The sequence below is a fragment of the Panulirus ornatus genome, chromosome 45 (assembly GCF_036320965.1).
Source record: "Panulirus ornatus isolate Po-2019 chromosome 45, ASM3632096v1, whole genome shotgun sequence".
In the NCBI taxonomy this organism is placed as follows: Eukaryota; Metazoa; Arthropoda; class Malacostraca; order Decapoda; family Palinuridae; genus Panulirus; species Panulirus ornatus.
The window spans coordinates 653,660-676,553 of NC_092268.1; the positions used below are offsets into that span (position 1 = coordinate 653,660).

General features: G+C 40.3%; 3 protein-coding genes across 7 annotated transcripts in view; 1 reads left to right on the forward strand and 2 right to left on the reverse strand.

The window, feature by feature from the left end:
- LOC139762964 (uncharacterized) overlaps nt 1-22,894 on the reverse strand; it is a 614,722-nt gene that overhangs the window by 363,693 nt on the left and 228,135 nt on the right. The window contains exon 1 of one of the 2 annotated variants that reach the window (XM_071688346.1): nt 13,206-13,302. The exons of the other annotated variant lie outside the window; for it this stretch is intronic. The gene's annotated coding sequence lies outside the window, so the exon portion shown is untranslated. Of the gene's footprint in view, nt 1-13,205; nt 13,303-22,894 lie in introns of those variants that run through there. 2 annotated transcript variants of the gene reach the window in all.
- The window catches only part of LOC139762967 (uncharacterized), a 135,873-nt gene that overhangs the window by 37,606 nt on the left and 75,373 nt on the right, over nt 1-22,894 (forward strand). The window lies entirely within an intron of this gene.
- Nucleotides 200-22,894, reverse strand: part of LOC139762968 (negative elongation factor D-like) — a 395,386-nt gene continuing 372,691 nt past the window's right edge. The window contains exon 5 of one of the 2 annotated variants that reach the window (XM_071688389.1): nt 200-272. In XM_071688389.1, coding sequence (XP_071544490.1) covers nt 238-272 — 35 coding nt within the window. In that variant the 3' untranslated portion in view covers nt 200-237. Of the gene's footprint in view, nt 273-7,538; nt 7,601-22,894 lie in introns of those variants that run through there. The other variant, XM_071688387.1, reaches the window with a different exon arrangement.

Sequence of the window (22,894 nt, forward strand, 5' to 3'; positions counted from 1 at the left end):
ATGGTTGCTAAATCGGAATATACTTCTTGTTACAAATCCCACTGACTCTAAAAATTCCAAAACTTATGTAAATCTTTCTCATTGAAATTGTTATGTACATCTGAGACAACTTAACATTCCCATGGGATGCGAAGCACAATGTTTAAGATGACTCGAAGATTATGTCAGCCTCACTTACGGAACAGTTGGCCATGCAGTTTGACTTTGGAGTGGCTCTCCGGGGGTCAAATGTTGTGACTAGCCTCTCTCTCCTTCTTCCAAATCACAGGTTCCTAAAAATGGGGAAAATAAATCACATCAGAAAGGAATTCTTATAATGACTTCCATGTTTTTAGAAACATCCTAAATGACATTCTCCTCTGAACTCATCACAGCAAATAAATCGAGTAGTATCTTTCATTCGACTCGTCATCCCTACCTTCTGTACTTCAACTGGTCCCCTTCTATAAAATCACCCACTTCTTTCCCTAACTGATTTCTCTCTAAATATACCCTCACCTAAAGATTCTTGTTGTTTTCTCAACCAGTAACTTTCCAGTAACTCTCCTTCTTAGTCTTGCCTACTATTTCTCATAAAACAACGTGTAGATTCTAAAAATTTCTGAATCACAAAAATGCAAATGGTTTTGAACATCAATTTCCCACAATTGCTTGTAGATTTATGTACTGAAAAAGGACCGGTGATTGGGAATACCTGGTTTAAAAAGCGAGATATACATAAGTATACGTATGTAAGTAGGAGAGATGGCCAGAGAGCGTTACTGGATTACGTGTTAATTGATAGATGCACGAAAGAGAGACTTTTGGATGATAATGTGCTGAGAGGTGCAACTGGAGGGATGTCTGATCATTATCTTGTGGAGGCGAAGGTGAAGATTTGTGGGAGTTTTCAGAAAAGAAGAGAGAATGTTGGGGTGAAGAGAGTGGTGAGAGTAAGTGAGCTTGGGAAGGAGACTTGTGTGAGGAAGTATCACGAGAGACTGAGTACAGAATGGAAAAAGGTGAGAACAAAGGAGGTAAGGGGAGTGGGGGAGGAATGGGATGTATTTAGGGAAGCAGTGATGGCTTGCGCAAAAGATGCTTGTGGCATGAGAAGCGTGGGAGGTGGGTTGATTAGAAAAAGGTAGTGAGTGGTGGGATGAAGAAGTAAGATTATTAGTGAATGAGAAGAGAGAGGCATTTGGACGATTTTTGCAGGGAAAAAATGCAAATGAGAGGGAGAGGTGTAAAAGAAAGAGGCAGGAGGTCAAGAGAAAGGTGCAAGAGGTGAAAAAGAGGGCAAATGAGAGTTGGGGTGAGAGAGTATCATTAAATTTCAGGGAGAATAAAAAGATATTTTGGAAGGAGGTAAATAAAGTGCGTAAGACAAGGGAGCAAATGGGAACTTCAGTGAAGGGGGCTAATGGGGAGGTGATAACAAGTAGTGGTGATGTGAGAAGGAGATGGAGTGAGTATTTTGAAGGTTTGTTGAATGTGTTTGATGATAGAGTGGCAGATATAGGGTGTTTTGGTCAAGGTGGTGTGCAAAGTGAGAGGGTTAGGGAAAATGATTTGGTAAACAGAGAAGAGGTAGTAAAAGCTTTGCGGAAGATGAAAGCCGGCAAGGCAGCAGGTTTGGATGGTATTGCAGTGGGGGTGACTGTATTGTTGACTGGTTGGTAAGGTTATTTAATGTATGGTATGATTCATGGTGAGGTGCCTGAGGATTGGCAGAATGCATGCATAGTGCCATTCTACAAAGGCATAGGAGATAAGAGTGAGTGCTCAAATTACAGAGGTATAAGTTTGTTGAGTATTCCTGGTAAATCATATGGGAGGGTATTGATTGAGAGGGTGAAGGCATGTACAGAGCATCAGATTGGGGAAGAGCAGTGTGGTTTCAGAAGTGGTAGAGGATGTGTGGATCAGGTGTTTGCTTTGAAGAATGTATGTGAGAAATACTTAGAAAAGCAAATGGATTTGTATGTAGCATTAATGGATCTGGAGAAGGCATATGATAGAGTTGATAAGGATGCTCTGTGGAAGGTACTAAGAATATATTGTGTGGGAGGCAAGTTGTTAGAAGCAGTGAAAAGTTTTTATCGAGGATGTAAGGCATGTGTACGTGTAGGAAGAGAGGAAAGTGATTGGTTCTCAGTGAATGTAGGTTTGCGGCAGGGGTGTGTGATGTCTCCATGGTTGTTTAATTTGTTTATGGATGGGGTTGTTAGGGAGGTGAATGCAAGAGTTTTGGAAAGAGGGGCAAGTATGAAGTCTATTGTGGATGAGAGAGCTTGGGAAGTGAGTCAGTTGTTGTTCGCTGATGATACAGCGCTGGTGGCTGATTCATGTGAGAAACTGCAGAAGCTGGTGACTGAGTTTGGTAAAGTGTGTGAAAGAAGAAAGTTAAGAGTAAATGTGAATAAGAGCAAGGTTATTAGGTACAGTAGGGTTGAGGGTCAAGTCAATTGGGAGGTAAGTTTGAATAGAGAAAAACTGGAGGAAGTAAAGTGTTTTAGATATCTGGGAGTGGATCTGGCAGCAGATGGAACCATGGAAGTGGAAGTGAATCATAGGGTGGGGGAGGGGGCAAAAATCCTGGGAGCCTTGAAGAATGTTTGGAAGTCGAGAACATTATCTCGGAAAGCAAAAATGGGTATGTTTGAAGGAATAGTGGTTCCAACAATGTTGTATGGTTGCGAGGCGTGCGCTATGGATAGAGTTGTGCGCAGGAGGGTGGATGTGCTGGAAATGAGATGTTTCAGGACAATATGTGGTGTGAGGTGGTTTGATCGAGTAAGTAATGTAAGGGTAAGAGAGATGTGTGGAAATAAAAAGAGCGTGGTTGAGAGAGCAGAAGAGGGTGTTTTGAAATGGTTTGGGCACATGGAGAGAATAAGTGAGGAAAGATTGACCAAGAGGATATATGTGTCGGAGGTGGAGGGAACGAGGAGAAGTGGGAGATCAAATTGGAGGTGGAAAGATGGAGTGAAAAAGATTTTGAGTGATCGGGGCCTGAACATACAGGAGGGTGAAAGGCGGGCAAGGAATAGAGTGAATTGGATCGATGTGGTATACCGGGGTAGACATGCTGTTAATGGATTGAATCAGGGCATGTGAAGCGTCTGGGGTAAACCATGGAAAGTTCTGTGGGGCCTGGATGTGGAAAGGGAGCTGTGGTTTCGGCATTATTACATGACAGCTAGAGACTGAGTGTGAACGAATGGGGCCTTTGTTGTCTTTTCCTAGCGCTACCTCTCACACATGAGGGGGGGAGGGGGATGTTATTCCATGTGTGGCGAGATGGCGATGGGAATGAATAAAGGCAGTGTGAATTGTGTGCATGTGTATATATGTATGTGTCTGTGTGTGTATATATATGTGTACAGTAAGATGTATGGGTATATATATTTGCGTGTGTGGACGTGTATGTATATACACAGTGTATGGGGGTGGGTTGGGCCATTTCTTTCGTCTGTTTCCTTGTGCTACCTAGCAAACGTGGGAGACAGTGACAAAGCAAAATAAATAAATAAAATATAATTTCCCAGGAATACTCAACAAATTTATACCTCTGTAATTTGAGCACTCACCTTTATCCCCTTTGCCTTTGTACAATGGCACTATGCAAGCATTCCACCAATCCTCAGGCACCTCACCATGAGTCATACATACATTAACTATCCATACCAACCAGTCAGCAACACAGTCACCCCCTTTTTCAATAAATTCCACTGCAATACCATCCAAAACCACTGTCTTGCCGGCTTTCATCTTCCGCAAAGCTTCCACTACCTCTTCTCTGTTTACCAAATCATTCTCCCTAACCCTCTCACTTCGCACATGAATGTGGCCTTTTTTGGTCTGCTTAACTGGTGCTACCTCGCTGACGCAGGGGGTGGTGATGCTGTTTCCTGTGGGGTGGCACAGGTAATTGAAGAAAGCAAGCAAGTATTAATATGTAACTGTGTATATATATGTATAAGTGTGTATGTACATGTGCATGTATGGGTGTCTATGTATATATGTGTATATGTGTGGATGGGCCATTCTTCGTCTGTTTCCCGCATCAGTGGGAAACAGCAATTAAATATAACAAATAAATATATATAAATATCAATAATCAACACAGACTAAAAAGAGCTAGAAAATCAAAAAATAAAATATCAAAGCCTAAAATAAATGAACTTGGAGAAACTAACAAACAGCCATGTCAAACATAGCAATCCAAGACCAGAAATTATCACCCAGTGCACTGAAAGAGGTACATAAAAAAGGACATGGAAAAGCAACAAATTAAGTACAACAGTCATATCTATCTATCTACGTGTATATCTCTGATGACCTTTCCTTTTGGAAACTCCCTCAAGGGGATGGCCATAGCATAACTCTCCTCACCCTAATAGACCACCCTAATATTCCTACCAACTACAACTACCTAACATCTCTGCCTGATCTTCCAGCCTACTACTTCTATGGAAAGCTCCCACCTAATTCTATCTACTACTTCTACTTAATATTAACGTTAATTTGCTGAGAGGTGCAACTGGAGGGATGTCTGATCATTATCTTGTGGAGGCTAAGGTGAAGATTTGTATGGGTTTTCAGAAAAGAAGAGTGAATGTTGGGGTGAAGAGGGTGGTGAGAGTAAGTGAGCTTGGGAAGGAGACTTGTGTGAGGAAGTACCAGGAGAGACTGAGTACAGAATGGAAAAAGGTGTGAACAATGGAAGTAAGGGGAGTGGGGGAGGAATGGGATGTATTTAGGGAATCAGTGATGGATTGCGCAAAAGATGCTTGTGGCATGAGAAGCGTGGGAGGTGGGTTGATTAGAAAGGGTAGTGAGTGGTGGGATGAAGAAGTAAGATTATTAGTGAAAGAGAAGAGAGAGGCATTTGGACGATTTTTGCAGGGAAAAAATGCAATTGAGTGGGAGATGTATAAAAGAAAGAGACAGGAGGTCAAGAGAAAGGTGCAAGAGGTGAAAAAGAGGGCAAAGGAGAGTTGGGGTGAGAGAATATCATTACATTTTAGGGAGAATAAAAAGATGTTCTGGAAGGAGGTAAATAAAGTGCGTAAGACAAGGGAGCAAATGGGAACTTCAGTGAAGGGCGCTAATGGTGAGGTGAAAACAAGTAGTGGTGACGTGAGAAGGAGATGGAGTGAGTATTTTGAAGGTTTGTTGAATGTGTTTGATGATAGAGTGGCAGATGTAGGGTGTTTTGGTCTAGGTGCTGTGCAAAGTGAGAGGGTTAGGGAAAATGATTTAGTAAACAGAGAAGAGGTAGTAAAAGCTTTGTGGAAGGTGAAAGCCGGCAAGGCAGCAGGTTTGGATGGTATTGCAGTGGAATTTATTAAAAAAGGGGGTGACTGTATTCTTCACTGGTTGGTAAGGTTATTTAATGTATGTATGACTCATGGTGAGGTGCCTGAGGATTGGCGGAATGCATGCATAGTGCCATTGTACAAAGGCAAAGGGGATAAGAGTGAGTGCTCAAATTACAGAGGTATAAGTTAGTTGAGTATTCCTGGTAAATTATATGGGAGGGTATTGATTGAGAGGGTGAAGGCATGTACAGAGCATCAGATTGGGGAAGAGCAGTGTGGTTTCAAAAGTGGTAGAGGATGTGTGGATCAGGTGTTTGCTTTGAAGAATGTATGTGAGAAATACTTAGAAAAGCAAATGGATTTGTATGTAGCAATTATGGATCTGGAGAAAGCATATGATAGAGTTGATAGAGATGCTCTGTGGAAGGTATTAAGAATATATGGTGTGGGAGGCAAGTTGTTAGAAGCAGTGAAAAGTTTTTATCGAGGATGTAAGGCATGTGTACGTGTAGGAAGAGAGGAAAGTGATTGGTTCTCAGTGAATGTAGGTTTGCGGCAGGGTTGTGTGATTTCTCCATGGTTGTTTAATTTGTTTATGGATGGGGTTGTTAGGGAGGTGAATGCAAGAGTTTTGGAAAGAGGGGCAAGTATGAAGTCTATTGTGGATGAGAGAGCTTGGGAAGTGAGTCAGTTGTTGTTCGCTGATGATACAGCGCTGGTGGCTGATTCATGTGAGAAACTGCAGAAGCTGGTGACTGAGTTTGGTAAAGTGTGTGAAAGAAGAAAGTTAAGAGTAAATGTGAATAAGAGCAAGGTTATTAGGTACAGTAGGGTTGAGGGTCAAGTCAATTGGGAGGTAAGTTTGAATAGAGAAAAACTGGAGGAAGTAAAGTGTTTTAGATATCTGGGAGTGGATCTGGCAGCAGATGGAACCATGGAAGTGGAAGTGAATCATAGGGTGGGGGAGGGGGCAAAAATCCTGGGAGCCTTGAAGAATGTTTGGAAGTCGAGAACATTATCTCGGAAAGCAAAAATGGGTATGTTTGAAGGAATAGTGGTTCCAACAATGTTGTATGGTTGCGAGGCGTGCGCTATGGATAGAGTTGTGCGCAGGAGGGTGGATGTGCTGGAAATGAGATGTTTGAGGACAATGTGTGGTGTGAGGTGGTTTGATCGAGTAAGTAATGTAAGGGTAAGAGAGATGTGTGGAAATAAAGAGTGTGGTTGAGAGAGCAGAAGAGGGTGTTTTGAAATGGTTTGGGCACATGGAGAGAATGAGTGAGGAAAGACTGACCAAGAGGATATATGTGTCGGAGGTGGAGGGAACGAGGAGAAGTGGGAGACCAAATTGGAGGTGGAAAGATGGAGTGAAAAAGATTTTGAGTGATCGGGGCCTGAACATGCAGGAGGGTGAAAGGCGGGCAAGGAATAGAGTGAATTGGATCGATGTGGTATACCGGGGTAAACTTGCTGTTAATGGATTGAATCAGGGCATGTGAAGCGTCTGGGGTAAACCATGGAAAGTTGTGTGGGGCCTGGATGTGGAAAGGGAGCTGTGGTTTCGGGCATTATTACATGACAGCTAGAGACTGAGTGTGAACGAATGGGGCCTTTGTTGTCTTTTCCTAGCGCTACCTCGCACACATGAGGGAGGGAGGGGGGTGTTATTCCATGTGTGGCGAGGTGGCGATATGAATGAATAAAGGCAGTGTGAATTGTGTGCATGTGTATATATGTATGTGTCTGTGTGTGTATATATATGTGTACTGTGAGATGTATGGGTATGTATATTTGCGTGTGTGGACGTGTATGTATATACATGTGTATGGGGGTGGGTTGGGCCATTTCTTTCGTCTGTTTCCTTGTGCTACCTCGCAAATGTGGGAGACAGTGACAAAGCAAAATAAATAAATAAAATACAATTTCCCAGGAATACTCAACAAATTTATACCTCTGTAATTTGAGCACTCACCTTTATCCCCTTTGCCTTTGTACAATGGCACTATGCAAGCATTCCACCAATCCTCAGGCACCTCACCATGAGTCATACATACATTAACTATACATACCAACCAGTCAGCAACACAGTCACCCCCTTTTTTAATAAATTCCACTGCAATACCATCCAAAACCACTGTCTTGCCGGCTTTCATCTTCCGCAAAGCTTCCACTCCCTCTTCTCTGTTTACCAAATCATTCTCCCTAACCCTCTCACTTCGCACATGAATGTGGCCTTTTTTGGTCTGCTTAACTGGTGCTACCTCGCTGATGCAGGGGGGTGGTGATGCTGTTTCCTGTGGGGTGGCACGGGTAATTGAAGAAAGCAAGCAAGTATTAATATGTAACTGTGTATATATATGTATAAGTGTGTATGTACATGTGCATGTATGGGTGTCTATGTATATATGTGTATATGAGTGGATGGGCCATTATTCGTCTGTTTCCCGCATCAGTGGGAAACAGCAATTAAATATAACAAATAAACATATATAAATATTAATAATTAACACAGACTAAAAAGGGCTAGAAAATCAAAAAATAAAATATCAAAGCCTAAAATAAATGAACTTGGAGAAACTAACAAACAGCCATGTCAAACATAGCAATCCAAGACCAGAAATTATCACCCAGTGCACTGAAAGAGGTACATAAAAAAGGACATGGAAAAGCAACAAATTAAGTACAACAGTCATATCTATCTATCTACGTGTATATCTCTGATGACCTTTCCTTTTGGAAACTCCCTCAAGGGGATGGCCATAGCATAACTCTCCTCACCCTAATAGACCACCCTAATATTCCTACCAACTACTACTACCTACCATCTCTGCCTGATCTTGCAGCCTACTACTTCTATGTAAAGCTCCCACCTAATTCTATCTACTACTTCTACTTAATATTAATGTTAATTTGCTGAGAGGTGCAACTGGAGGGATGTCTGATCATTATCTTGGGGAGGCTAAGGTGAAGATTTGTATGGGTTTTCAGAAAAGAAGAGTGAATGTTGGGGTGAAGAGGGTGGTGAGAGTAAGTGAGCTTGGGAAGAAGACTTGTGTGAGGAAGTACCAGGAGAGACTGAGTACAGAATGGAAAAAGGTGTGAACAATGGAAGTAAGGGGAGTGGGGGAGGAATGGGATGTATTTAGGGAATCAGTGATGGATTGCGCAAAAGATGCTTGTGGCATGAGAAGAGTGGGAGGTGGGTTGATTAGAAAGGGTAGTGAGTGGTGGGATGAAGAAGTAAGATTATTAGTGAAAGAGAAGAGAGAGGCATTTGGACGATTTTTGCAGGGAAAAAATGCAATTGAGTGGGAGATGTATAAAAGAAAGAGACAGGAGGTCAAGAGAAAGGTGCAAGAGGTGAAAAAGAGGGCAAATGAGAGTTGGGGTGAGAGAATATCATTACATTTTAGGGAGAATAAAAAGATGTTCTGGAAGGAGGTAAATAAAGTGCGTAAGACAAAGGAGCAAATGGGAACTTCAGTGAAGGGCACTAATGGGGAGGTGAAAACAAGTAGTGGTGACGTGAGAAGGAGATGGAGTGAGTATTTTAAGGTTTGTTGAATGTGTTTGATGATAGAGTGACAGATATAGGGTGTTTTGGTCTAGGTGCCATGCAAAATGAGAGGGTTAGGGAAAATGATTTGGTAAACAGAGAAGAGGTAGTAAAAGCTTTGTGGAAGATGAAAGCTGGCAAGGCAGCAGGTTTGAATGGTATTGCAGTGGAATTTATTAAAAAAGGGGGTGACTGTATTGTTGACTAGTTGGTAAGGTTATTTAATGTATGTATGACTCATAGTGAGGTGCCTGAGGATTGGCGGAATGCATGCATAGTGTCATTGTACAAAGGCAAAGGGGATAAGAGTGAGTGCTCAAATTACAGAGGTATAAGTTAGCTGAGTATTCCTGGTAAATTATATGGGAGGGTATTGATTGAGAGGGTGAAGGCATGTACAGAGCATCAGATTGGGGAAGAGCAGTGTGGTTTCAGAAGTGGTAGAGGATGTGTGGATCAGGTGTTTGCTTTGAAGAATGTATGTGAGAAATACTTAGAAAAGCAAATGGCTTTGTATGTAGCATTTATGGATCTGGAGAAAGCATATGATAGAGTTGATAGAGATGCTCTGTGGAAGGTATTAAGAATATATGGTGTGGGAGGCAAGTTGTTAGAATCAGTGAAAACTTTTTATCGAAGATGTAAGGCATGTGTACGTGTAGGAAGAGAGGAAAGTGATTGGTTCTCAGGGAATATAGGTTTGCGGCAGGGGTGTGTGATGTCTCCATGGTTGTTTAATTTGTTTATGGATGGGGTTGTTAGGGAGGTGAATGCAAGAGTTTTGGAAAGAGGGGCAAGTATGAAGTCTGTTGTGGATGAGAGAGCTTGGGAAGTGATTCAGTTGTTGTTCGCTGATGATACAGCGCTGGTGGCTGATTCATATGAGAAACTGCAGAAGCTGGTGACTGAGTTTGGTAAAGTGTGTGAAAGAAGAAAGTTAAGAGTAAATGTGAATAAGAGCAAGGTTATTAGGTACAGTAGGGTTGAGGGTCAAGTCAATTGGGAGGAAAGTTTGAATGGAGAAAAACTGGAGGAAGTAAAGTGTTTTAGATATCTGGGAGTGGATCAGGCAGTGGATGGAACCATGGAAGCGGAAGTGAATCATAGGGTGGGGAGGGGGCGAAAATCCTTGGAGCCTTGAAGAATGTTTGGAAGTCGAGAACATTATCTCGGAAAGCAAAAATGGGTATGTTTGAAGGAATAGTGGTTCCAACAATGTTGTATGGTTGTGAGGCGTGCGCTATGGATAGAGTTGTGCGCAGGAGGGTGGATGTGCTGGAAATGAGATGTTTGAGGACAATGTGTGGTGTGAGGTGGTTTGATCGAGTAAGTAATGTAAGGGTAAGAGAGATGTGTGGAAATAAAAAGAGTGTGGTTGAGAGAGCAGAAGAGGGTGTTTTGAAATGGTTTGGGCACATGGAGAGAATGAGTGAGGAAAGATTGACCAAGAGGATGTATGTGTCAGAGGTGGAGGGAACTAGGAGAAGTGGGAGATCAAATTGGAGGTGGAGAGATGGAGTGAAAAAGATTTTGAGTGATCGGGGCCTGAACATGCAGGAGGGTGAAAGGTGGGCAAGGAATAGAGTGAATTGGATCGATGTGGTATACCGGGGTTGACGTGCTGTCAGTGGATTGAATCAGGGCATGTGAAGCGGCTGGGGTAAACCATGGAAAGTTGTGTGGGGCCTGGATGTGGAAAAGGAGCTGTGGTTTCGGGTATTATTGCATGACAGATAGAGACTGAGTGTGAACAAATGGGGCCTTTGTTGTCTTTTCCTAGCGCTACCTCGCACACATGAGGGGGGAGGGGGATGGTATTCCATGTGTGGCGAGGTGGCGATGGGAATGAATAAAGGCAGACAGTGTGAATTGTGTGCATGGTTATATATGTATGTGTCTGTGTGTGTATATATATGTGTACATTGAGATGTATAGGTATGTATATTTGCATGTGTGGACACGTAATGTATATACATGTGTATGGGGGTGGGTTGGGCCATTTCTTTCGTCTGTTTCCTTGCACTACCTCGCAAATGCGGGAGACAGCGACAAAGCAAAATAAATAAAAAATACTTCTACTTAATGTTTCTACCTACTACTTTCATCAACTGCTCTTACCACTTACCAAGGGAGGGATAACGCACAGCATTCACTGCACAAAACCTTGAGTTATGAAGAACGAGTTGTGGGTTCAGGGTTGTCAAGGGTTATGTGTGACAGGAGAGATTGTATGTTGGTGGACAGAATGCCAGTAGCTACCTCCGACATAGGAGTGCAAGCTGACAACCACAGAAGTGGTGACGCACCACACAGTCATCACTAACCTTCCCAATACCTAGGTGGGTAGTACATGCAATATAAATAACTCTCTGGTTAGTGGCTACCTTTCAACTACCTCCTAACATATATTCAAGGACATGAAAACAACACGTAAAAATCTCAACAACGATAATTGATATCTTTTTATAAAAATAGATGCAGCAACACTTCACATCTACAAATATATGAAATCCTGTGATTATAACTTATAAAGGTAGTACATAGATTGGCCACAGTATACCAGTATGCTTCCATTCACATGAATAAGAATTCCTAACTCCTTATGTGCATTCTAAACACGTGGAAATTACTGTAAGATGTAGACTCCAGGCTTCACAGATAATATGGTACACATCCACAAGAATTAAAGCAATGTAATATGCTTTGTGTTAAGGACATTTTTCTAAGAGGTCACAGCACTGTTCTATGGTGCAGTTTCATGGTCACTTAACATTTGAATGCTTGGTGTAACAACATCTTAAATCACTTCAAATATTTCATGAAAATATTTCATATTTCTATCCCTGGGGATAGGGGAGAGAGAATACTTCCCACGCATTCCCTGCGTGTCGTAGAAGGCGACTTGTTTTTTTCTTAATTTTCCAAAAGAAAGAACAGAGAAGGGGGCCAGACGAGGATATTCTCTCAGAAGCCCAGTCCTCTGTTCTTAACGCTACCTTGCTAATGCAGGAAATGGCGAATAGTTTGAAAGAAAAGATTTCATATTTCATACGTACCACTATATAAAGACATTCAATGCACTTCAGATTTTTTTTTCTATGCATTTCATACACACATAAATACACTCAAGCACTGGAACATATCTTTTCTAATTAACCCACCTCCCATGCTTCTCATGCCACAAGCATATCTTTATCACTTGACAAGAAACAAAGAAACTTCTCGAGTTGGTATAACCATTATAACGGCTAACACATAATACGACAAATACAAAACCAGTTCTTTCATGTCAATTCTAGACTGGGTGGATGGGTATATTACAATAAGAAACACTGAACAGCACATAATACAAAGCTCATAAAGTTTAGAGAGTAACATCAAGCACATTATTTCTCTTAGAAATTACATAAATGCAACAGTTGATATCAAACTTTTTACTAACTAATTTTAAAAACAATCTCTGCACTCGCAACTTCATTTTATAGGTCCTGTTTTAGTTACGCATAACATGGCATAGGTTAGAGTGCCTAGTATCAGTAATTGACGTGGCATTCTATGTAAAACGTATCTCTATAACTGAGGAAACAAATCAGAAATGTGTACGCTTATACAAATACTTACCTTGACATACCTAGGTGTTGTACATTTCTGATAAGAAAATCAAAAGTCAAGATCTTAATGTTTAGTGAGACTGAGCAATGTCAACACAAATGAAACTTAATGACATTCATGTTCGCAGAGTTTATAAATGTATGTCGAGGGAGTAGTCTTATCTTAATGTTGGGCAAAATGTAATAAGAGATGACTTGGTCTGCATACAGTTTTTATGTATTTAATGTTTTCTGTTCAGAAGGATCTAGCTATGTTGCCTAAACTGACTCATATCAAATTACAAATACTGAAACCCTTGACAGGTGACCTTAAACTAAAATGCCTGTGATATTTTGGTTCATACTAAATATGCACCACAAACATTACCGCTGTGATATTACCGTTACACAGATAGTAATATAAAAATAAATCTGATCATGAGAGCTTTTAATTCCTCAATAATCAGAAACACAAAAGTTTCAATGTCAATGTTCCATTAACTACAGTGGTAAAACTCACTTATGTTAACTTTGTGCCTTCTTGACATAACATTTCAGAATGGGAAAGAAAAACAGAGTTCCTGGAGTTATACAGGATGTGTGGATCAGGCACATTGTACAAATTCAACGAGTTGAAAGTTTATTTCTAAAAGTTTACGAACGATGCGACACCCTTGTTGGAGTGTTTCATAACTACCTTACTGGATAAAAACGTATCTACTTTTTAAATGGTACGAAGGTTACATTACTCACTTATGGTCGCTGCATACAGTAGATAATCTATTATCACTTCGTTATTATGGATGAAATATACAAGACACGTTTCCCTGCATCACAACACAAACATTACGAGAGTCACGACGAACTTTTAATTACAGGTTGCGTTATATTTTATCTCATGGTTTTGTATCTATTTTCAGTATTAATCTCAAAACAATTTCATAAATGCTGGTTTATAATTTATTGAAGGAAACGTATTCTATTAGATAGCATATACTAAACCTTATTTGCATAATTCATTATATAAATTGTCCTAAAAATATTCTACGTAAGTTGTATATAAACACCACCTCTCAGGACGCTCTCTGATAAATCAGATTAAAATTTAGAAATCTGATTTATCCTTCGGGCTGGTAACATGGCCCCTGTCACTAATTCAATTGTAATTACCTAGACATATTTAGGCTTTTTCATCAAAACTAGATATATTAATTCGGGTTTCGAAAGGGTTCTATAAAAGATTAATCTTCTGATAGAAATTAAATCGACCGTGATGGCATGGCTTGCAATGCTGATTGGCTAACTCCATTTTTCTTTTGGCCAATTGGGAGCTTTTTTTTATACAGGACAATGGAGAACACGACTTATTTATTGCAACTATATCCAATGAAGGTGATAATCATGAGCAAATGTATATAAGATGACCTAGACTGATGAACAAAGCAGGGATTTTCAAAGCTTATGTAATACATAAATCAGAATTTGGCTTATATGAACGGTATTTGTTAGTGAGGTGTTCACGATTACTCAAATCATCATAGTAAAAAAAAAGTGAGGAGACACCATCAGGTGGCGGGAAACCAAGTGATGTTCCTCTCGTGTCACCGGAGCGAGCAGTTACCCTTTGGTTTCCCAATAGGTGAGATCTAGTGTGTGATATTGTAATTACCACTCTCGTTATAGATGATTAATGAGTTTTCTTAGATTAATGAGATGTCTTTAGATAAGAGGACGGTGTATGTGATTGATGAGGAAAGAAAACAAATCTGTCCTACTTTGAACTGAGAAATACCTCGAAAATGATAGTTGGCTCGTTAGTGTACTGGGATGGTGTATGTGGGGCTCGGTCATGATGGAACTGGTATGTTGTCAAAGGCAGGACTGACATTTGGTCAGCATTACAATAACTCTTGTGTTCATGTGTTTACTAGTGTTATGGTGTTTCTTTAAGAGTTTTCTCGCGAGTTCAGTGAAAGATTCTTGGCTCATTCCGCACTGGTCATATACGAATGAAAATATTTATTTATGGATAAGATTTATTAGTGTCCAAGGAGAGTGTTGGCGCCACACGTATGAAAGTGGACTGCGAAAATAATGGAATGACGCATTTAATCCATTGTGGACACGTCAGTCTGTAAGATGCCTTATTGAATGTATAAGATCCCATTGTCAGTCTGTAAGATGCCTTATTCGAATGTATAAGATCCCATTGTCAGTCTGTAAGATGCCTTATTGAATGTATAAGATCCCATTGTCAGTCTGTAAGATGCCTTATTCGAATGTATAAGATCCCATTGTCAGTCTGTAAGATGCCTTATTGAATGTATAAGATCCCATTGTCAGTCTGTAAGATGCCTTATTGAATGTATAAGATCCCATTGTCAGTCTGTAAGATGCCTTATTGAATGTATAAGATCCCATTGTCAGTCTGTAAGATGCCTTATTGAATGTATAAGATCCCATTGTCAGTCTGTAAGATGCCTTATTGAATGTATAAGATCCCATTGTCAGTCTGTAAGATGCCTTATTGAATGTATAAGATCCCATTGTCAGTCTGTAAGATGCCTTATTCGAATGTATAAGATCCCATTGTCAGTCTGTAAGATGCCTTATTGAATGTATAAGATCCCATTGTCAGTCTGTAAGATGCCTTATTGAATGTATAAGATCCCATTGTCAGTCTGTAAGATGCCTTATTGAATGTATAAGATCCCATTGTCAGTCTGTAAGATGCCTTATTCGAATGTATAAGATCCCATTGTCAGTCTGTAAGATGCCTTATTGAATGTATAAGATCCCATTGTCAGTCTGTAAGATGCCTTATTGAATGTATAAGATCCCATTGTCAGTCTGTAAGATGCCTTATTGAATGTATAAGATCCCATTGTCAGTCTGTAAGATGCCTTATTGAATGTATAAGATCCCATTGTCAGTCTGTAAGATGCCTTATTGAATGTATAAGATCCCATTGTCAGTCTGTAAGATGCCTTATTGAATGTATAAGATCCCATTGTCAGTCTGTAAGATGCCTTATTGAATGTATAAGATCCCATTGTCAGTCTGTAAGATGCCTTATTGAATGTATAAGATCCCATTGTCAGTCTGTAAGATGCCTTATTGAATGTATAAGATCCCATTGTCAGTCTGTAAGATGCCTTATTGAATGTATAAGATCCCATTGTCAGTCTGTAAGATGCCTTATTGAATGTATAAGATCCCATTGTCAGTCTGTAAGATGCCTTATTCAATGTATAAGATCCCATTGTCAGTCTGTAAGATGCCTTATTGAATGTATAAGATCCTAGTGTCAGTCTGTAAGATGCCTTATTGAATGTATAAGATCCCATTGTCAGTCTGTAAGATGCCTTATTGAATGTATAAGATCCCATTGTCAGTCTGTAAGATGCCTTATTGAATGTATAAGATCCCATTGTCAGTCTGTAAGATGCCTTATTGAATGTATAAGATCCCATTGTCAGTCTGTAAGATGCCTTACTGAATGTATAAGATCCCATTGTCAGTCTGTAAGATGCCTTATTGAATGTATAAGATCCCATTGTCAGTCTGTAAGATGCCTTATTGAATGTATAAGATCCCATTGTCAGGCTGTAAGATGCCCTTATTCAATGTATCTCTTGCTTTTTGGCATCCCCAAATTAGCATTAACGTAAGCTTTCCAAATGTTTCTTTCCCTTTTGATGCCTCTATGCCCCTGTAATTGCCTTTCGGGGCGCCAAAGGGGATTTAAACTAAAACTTTAATTTTTCTTTATTTTTGGATGCCACCATCCAACTGTATTGGACTTTGGCACCCCCAAAGAGTCTTGTAAGTAAACTTTTAATTTGTCTCTTTCCCTTCAGATGCCAGTATTCCCCTGTAAAGGCCTTTGAAGACGCCAAAGGGGATTTAGATTAATCCTTCAATTTTCCTCTAAATTTTTGGACGCCTCCACGCAATTCTCTTGCCCTTTGGCATCCCCAAAGTGGCATTAAAGTAAGCTTTCCAAATGTTTCTTTCCCTTTTGATGCCTCTATGCCCCTGTAATTGCCTTTGGCGGCGCCAAAGGGGACTTAAAGTTAACCGTTAATTTGTCTTTTTATTTTTGGATGCCACCATGCAACTGTGTTGGACCTTGGCATCCCTAAACGGTCTTTTAAGTAAACTTTTAAATTGTCTCTTTCCCTTCAGATGCCAGTATTCCCCTGTAAAGGCCTTTGAAGACGCCAAAGGGGATTTAGATTAATCCTTCAATTTTCCTCTAAATTTTAGGATACCTCACCGCAATTCTCTTGCCCTTTGCCATCCCCAAAGTGGCATTATACGAAGCTTTCCAAATGTTTCTTTCCCTTTTGATGCCTCTATGCCCCTGTAATTGCCTTTGGCGGCTTCAAAGGGGATTTAAAGTAAACCGTTAATTTCTCTTTCTATTTTTGGATGACATCATGCAACTGTATTGGACTTTGGCACCCCTAAAAAGTCTTTTAAGTAAACTTTTGATTTGTCTGTTTCCCTTCAGATGCCAGTATTCCCCTGTAAAGGCCTTTCAAGACGCCAAAGGGGATTTAGATTAATCCTTCAATTTTCCTCTAAAATTTTGGATGCCTCCACGCAATTCTCTTGCCCTTTGGCATCCCCAAAGTGGCATTAAAGTAAGCTTTCCATATGTTTCTTTCCCTTTTGATGCCTGTATGCCCCTGTAATTGCCTTTGGCGGCGCCAAAGGGGATTTAAAGTAAACCGTTAATTTGTCTTTTTATTTTTGGATGCCACCATGCAACTGTATTGGACCTTGGCACCCCTAAACGGTCTTTTAAGTAAACTTTTAAATTGTCTCTTTCCCTTCAGATGCCAGTATTCCCCTGTAAAGGCCTTTCAAGACGCCAAAGGGGATTTAGATTAATCCTTCAATTTTCCTCTAAATTTTAGGATGCCTCACCGCAATTCTCTTGCCCTTTGGCATCCCCAAAGTGGCATTAAAGTAAGCTTTCCAAATGTTTCTTTCCCTTTTGATGCCTCTATGCCCCTGTAATTGCCTTTGGCGGCTCCAAAGGGGATTTAAATTAAACCGTTAATTTCTCTTTTTATTTTTGGATGACATCATGCAACTGTATTGGACTTTGGCACCCCTAAACGGTCTTTTAAGTAAACTTTTAATTTGTCTCTTTCCCTTCAGATGCCAGTATTCCCCTGTAAAGGCCTTTGAAGACGCCAAAGGGGATTTAGATTAATCCTTCAATTTTCCTCTAAATTTTTGGATGCCTCACCGCAATTCTCTTGCCTTTTGGCATCCCCAAAGTGGCATTAAAGTAAGCTTTCCAAATGTTTCTTTCCCTTTTGATGCCTCTATGCCCCTGTAATTGCCTTTGGCGGCGCCAAAGGGGATTTAAAGTAAACCGTTAATTTCTCTTTTTATTTTTGGATGACATCATGCAACTGTATTGGACTTTGGCACCCCTAAACGGTCTTTTAAGTAAACTTTTAATTTGTCTCTTTCCCTTCAGATGCCAGTATTCCCCTGTAAAGGCCTTTGAAGACGCCAAAGGGGATTTAGATTAATCCTTCAATTTTCCTCTAAATTTTTGGATGCCTCCACGCAATTCTCTTGCCCTTTGGCATCCCCAAAGTGGCATTAAAGTAAGCTTTCCAAATGTTTCTTTCCCTTTTGATGCCTCTATGCCCCTGTAATTGCCTTTGGCGGCGCCAAAGGGGATTTAAAGTAAACCGTTAATTTCTCTTTTTATTTTTGGATGCCACCATGCAACTGTATTGGACCTTGGCACCCCTAAACGGTCTTTTAAGTAAACTTTTAATTTGTCTCTTTCCCTTCAGATGCCAGTATTCCCCTGTAAAGGCCTTTGAAGACGCCAAAGGGGATTTAGATTAATCCTTCAATTTTCCTCTAAATTTTTGGATGCCTCACCGCAATTCTCTTGCCCTTTGGCATCCCCAAAGTGGCATTAAAGTAAGCTTTCCAAATGTTTCTTTCCCTTTTGATGCCTCTATGCCCCTGTAATTGCCTTTGGCGGCTTCAAAGGGGATTTAAAGTAAACCGTTAATTTCTCTTTTTATTTTTGGATGACATCATGCAACTGTATTGGACTTTGGCACCCCTAAACGGTCTTTTAAGTAAACTTTTGATTTGTCTCTTTCCCTTCAGATGCCAGTATTCCCCTGTAAAGGCCTTTGAAGACGCCAAAGGGGATTTAGATTAATCCTTCAATTTTCCTCTAAAATTTTGGATGCCTCCACGCAATTCTCTTGCCCTTTGGCATCCCCAAAGTGGCATTAAAGTAAGCTTTCCAAATGTTTCTTTCCCTTTTGATGCCTCTATGCCCCTGTAATTGCCTTTGGCGGCTCCAAAGGGGATTTAAAGTAAACCGTTAATTTGTGTTTTTATTTTTAGATGACATCATGCAACTGTATTGGACTTTGGCACCCCTAAACGGTCTTTTAAGTAAACTTTTAAATTGTCTCTTTCCCTTCAGATGCCAGTATTCCCCTGTAAAGGCCTTTGAAGACGCCAAAGGGGATTTAGATTAATCCTTCAATTTTCCTCTAAATTTTTGGATGCCTCACCGCAATTCTCTTGCCCTTTGGCATCCCCAAAGTGGCATTAAAGTAAGCTTTCCAAATGTTTCTTTCCCTTTTGATGCCTCTATGCCCCTGTAATTGCCTTTGGCGGCTCCAAAGGGGATTTAAAGTAAACCGTTAATTTCTCTTTTTATTTTTGGATGACATCATGCAACTGTATTGGACTTTGGCACCCCTAAACGGTCTTTTAAGTAAACTTTTGATTTGTCTCTTTCCCTTCAGATGCCAGTATTCCCCTGTAAAGGCCTTTGAAGACGCCAAAGGGGATTTAGATTAATCCTTCAATTTTCCTCTAAATTTTTGGATGCCTCACCGCAATTCTCTTGCCCTTTGGCATCCCCAAAGTGGCATTAAAGTAAGCTTTCCAAATGTTTCTTTCCCTTTTGATGCCTCTATGCCCCTGTAATTGCCTTTGGCGGCTCCAAAGGGGATTTAAAGTAAACCGTTAATTTCTCTTTTTATTTTTGGATGACATCATGCAACTGTATTGGACTTTGGCACCCCTAAACGGTCTTTTAAGTAAACTTTTAATTGTCTCTTTCCCTTCAGATGCCAGTATTCCCCTGTAAAGGCCTTTGAAGACGCCAAAGGGGATTTAGATTAATCCTTCAATTTTCCTCTAAATTTTTGGATGCCTCACCGCAATTCTCTTGCCCTTTGGCATCCCCAAAGTGGCATTAAAGTAAGCTTTCCAAATGTTTCTTTCCCTTTTGATGCCTCTATGCCCCTGTAATTGCCTTTGGCGGCTCCAAAGGGGATTTAAAGTAAACCGTTAATTTCTCTTTTTATTTTTGGATGACATCATGCAACTGTATTGGACTTTGGCACCCCTAAACGGTCTTTTAAGTAAACTTTTAATTTGTCTCTTTCCCTTCAGATGCCAGTATTCCCCTGTAAAGGCCTTTGAAGACGCCAAAGGGGATTTAGATTAATCCTTCAATTTTCCTCTAAATTTTTGGATGCCTCACCGCAATTCTCTTGCCCTTTGGCATCCCCAAAGTGGCATTAAAGTAAGCTTTCCAAATGTTTCTTTCCCTTTTGATGCCTCTATGCCCCTGTAATTGCCTTTGGCGGCTCCAAAGGGGATTTAAAGTAAACCGTTAATTTCTCTTTTTATTTTTGGATGACATCATGCAACTGTATTGGACTTTGGCACCCCTAAACGGTCTTTTAAGTAAACTTTTAATTTGTCTCTTTCCCTTCAGATGCCAGTATTCCCCTGTAAAGGCCTTTGAAGACGCCAAAGGGGATTTAGATTAATCCTTCAATTTTCCTCTAAATTTTTGGATGCCTCACCGCAATTCTCTTGCCCTTTGGCATCCCCAAAGTGGCATTAAAGTAAGCTTTCCAAATGTTTCTTTCCCTTTTGATGCCTCTATGCCCCTGTAATTGCCTTTGGCGGCTCCAAAGGGGATTTAAAGTAAACCGTTAATTTGTCTTTTTATTTTTGGATGACATCATGCAACTGTATTGGACTTTGGCACCCCTAAACGGTCTTTTAAGTAAACTTTTAATTTGTCTCTTTCCCTTCAGATGCCAGTATTCCCCTGTAAAGGCCTTTGAAGACGCCAAAGGGGATTTAGATTAATCCTTCAATTTTCCTCTAAATTTTTGGATGCCTCACCGCAATTCTCTTGCCCTTTGGCATCCCCAAAGTGGCATTAAAGTAAGCTTTCCAAATGTTTCTTTCCCTTTTGATGCCTCTATGCCCCTGTAATTGCCTTTGGCGGCTCCAAAGGGGATTTAAAGTAAACCGTTAATTTGTCTTTTTATTTTTGGATGACATCATGCAACTGTATTGGACTTTGGCACCCCTAAACGGTCTTTTAAGTAAACTTTTAATTTGTCTCTTTCCCTTCAGATGCCAGTATTCCCCTGTAAAGGCCTTTGAAGACGCCAAAGGGGATTTAGATTAATCCTTCAATTTTCCTCTAAATTTTTGGATGCCTCACCGCAATTCTCTTGCCCTTTGGCATCCCCAAAGTGGCATTAAAGTAAGCTTTCCAAATGTTTCTTTCCCTTTTGATGCCTCTATGCCCCTGCTAATTGCCTTTGGCGGCTCCAAAGGGGATTTAAAGTAAACCGTTAATTTGTCTTTTTATTTTTGGATGCCATCATGCAACTGTATTGGACCTTTGGCACCCCTAAACGGTCTTTTAAGTAAACTTTTGAATTGTCTCTTTCCCTTCAGATGCCAGTATTCCCCTGTAAAGGCCTTTGAAGACGCCAAAGGGGATTTAGATTAATCCTTCAATTTTCCTCTAAATTTTTGGATGCCTCACCGCAATTCTCTTGCCCTTTGGCATCCCCAAAGTGGCATTAAAGTAAGCTTTCCAAATGTTTCTTTCCCTTTTGATGCCTCTATGCCCCTGTAATTGCCTTTGGCGGCTCCAAAGGGGATTTAAACTTAACAGTTAATTTCTCTTTTTATTTTTGGAAGACATCATTTAACTGTATTGGACTTTGGCACCACTAAACGGTCTTTTAAGGAAACTTTTAATTTGTCTCTTTCCCTTTAGATGCCATTATTCCCCTGTAAAGGCCTTTGAAGACGCCAAAGGGGATTTAGATTAATCCTTCAATTTTCCTCTAAATTTTTGGATGCCTCACCGCAATTCTCTTGCCCTTTGGCATCCCCAAAGTGGCATTAAAGTAAGCTTTCCAAATGTTTCTTTCCCTTTTGATGCCTCTATGCCCCTGTAATTGCCTTTGGCGGCTTCAAAGGGGATTTAAAGTAAACCGTTAATTTCTCTTTTTATTTTTGGATGACATCATGCAACTGTATTGGACTTTGGCACCCCTAAACGGTCTTTTAAGTAAACTTTTAATTTGTCTCTTTCCCTTCAGATGCCAGTATTCCCCTGTAAAGGCCTTTGAAGACGCCAAAGGGGATTTAGATTAATCCTTCAATTTTCCTCTAAATTTTTGGATGCCTCACCGCAATTCTCTTGCCCTTTGGCATCCCCAAAGTGGCATTAAAGTAAGCTTTCCAAATGTTTCTTTCCCTTTTGATGCCTCTATGCCCCTGTAATTGCCTTTGGCGGCTCCAAAGGGGATTTAAAGTAAACCGTTAATTTGTCTTTTTATTTTTGGATGACATCATGCAACTGTATTGGACTTTGGCACCCCTAAACGGTCTTTTAAGTAAACTTTTAATTGTCTCTTTCCCTTCAGATGCCAGTATTCCCCTGTAAAGGCCTTTGAAGACGCCAAAGGGGATTTAGATTAATCCTTCAATTTTCCTCTAAATTTTTGGATGCCTCACCGCAATTCTCTTGCCCTTTGGCATCCCCAAAGTGGCATTAAAGTAAGCTTTCCAAATGTTTCTTTCCCTTTTGATGCCTCTATGCCCCTGTAATTGCCTTTGGCGGCTCCAAAGGGGATTTAAACTTAACAGTTAATTTCTCTTTTTATTTTTGGAAGACATCATGTAACTGTATTGGACTTTGGCACCACTAAACGGTCTTTTAAGGAAACTTTTAATTTGTCTCTTTCCCTTTAGATGCCATTATTCCCTGTAAAGGCCTTTGAAGCGCCAAAGGGATTTAGATTAATCCTTCAATTTTTCCTCAAATTTTAGGATGCCTCACCGCAATTCTCTTGCCTTTGGCATCCCCAAAGTGGCATTAAAGTAAGCTTTCCAAATGTTTCTTTCCCTTTTGATGCCTCTATTGCCCCTGTAATTGCCTTTGGCGGCTCAAAGGGGATTAAACTTAACAGTTAATTTCTTTTTTATTTTTGGATGACATCATGCAAACTGTATTGGACTTTGGCACCCCTAAACGTCTTTTAAGAAACTTTTATTTGTCTCTTTCCTTAGATGCCATATTCCCCTGTAAAGGCCTTTAAGAG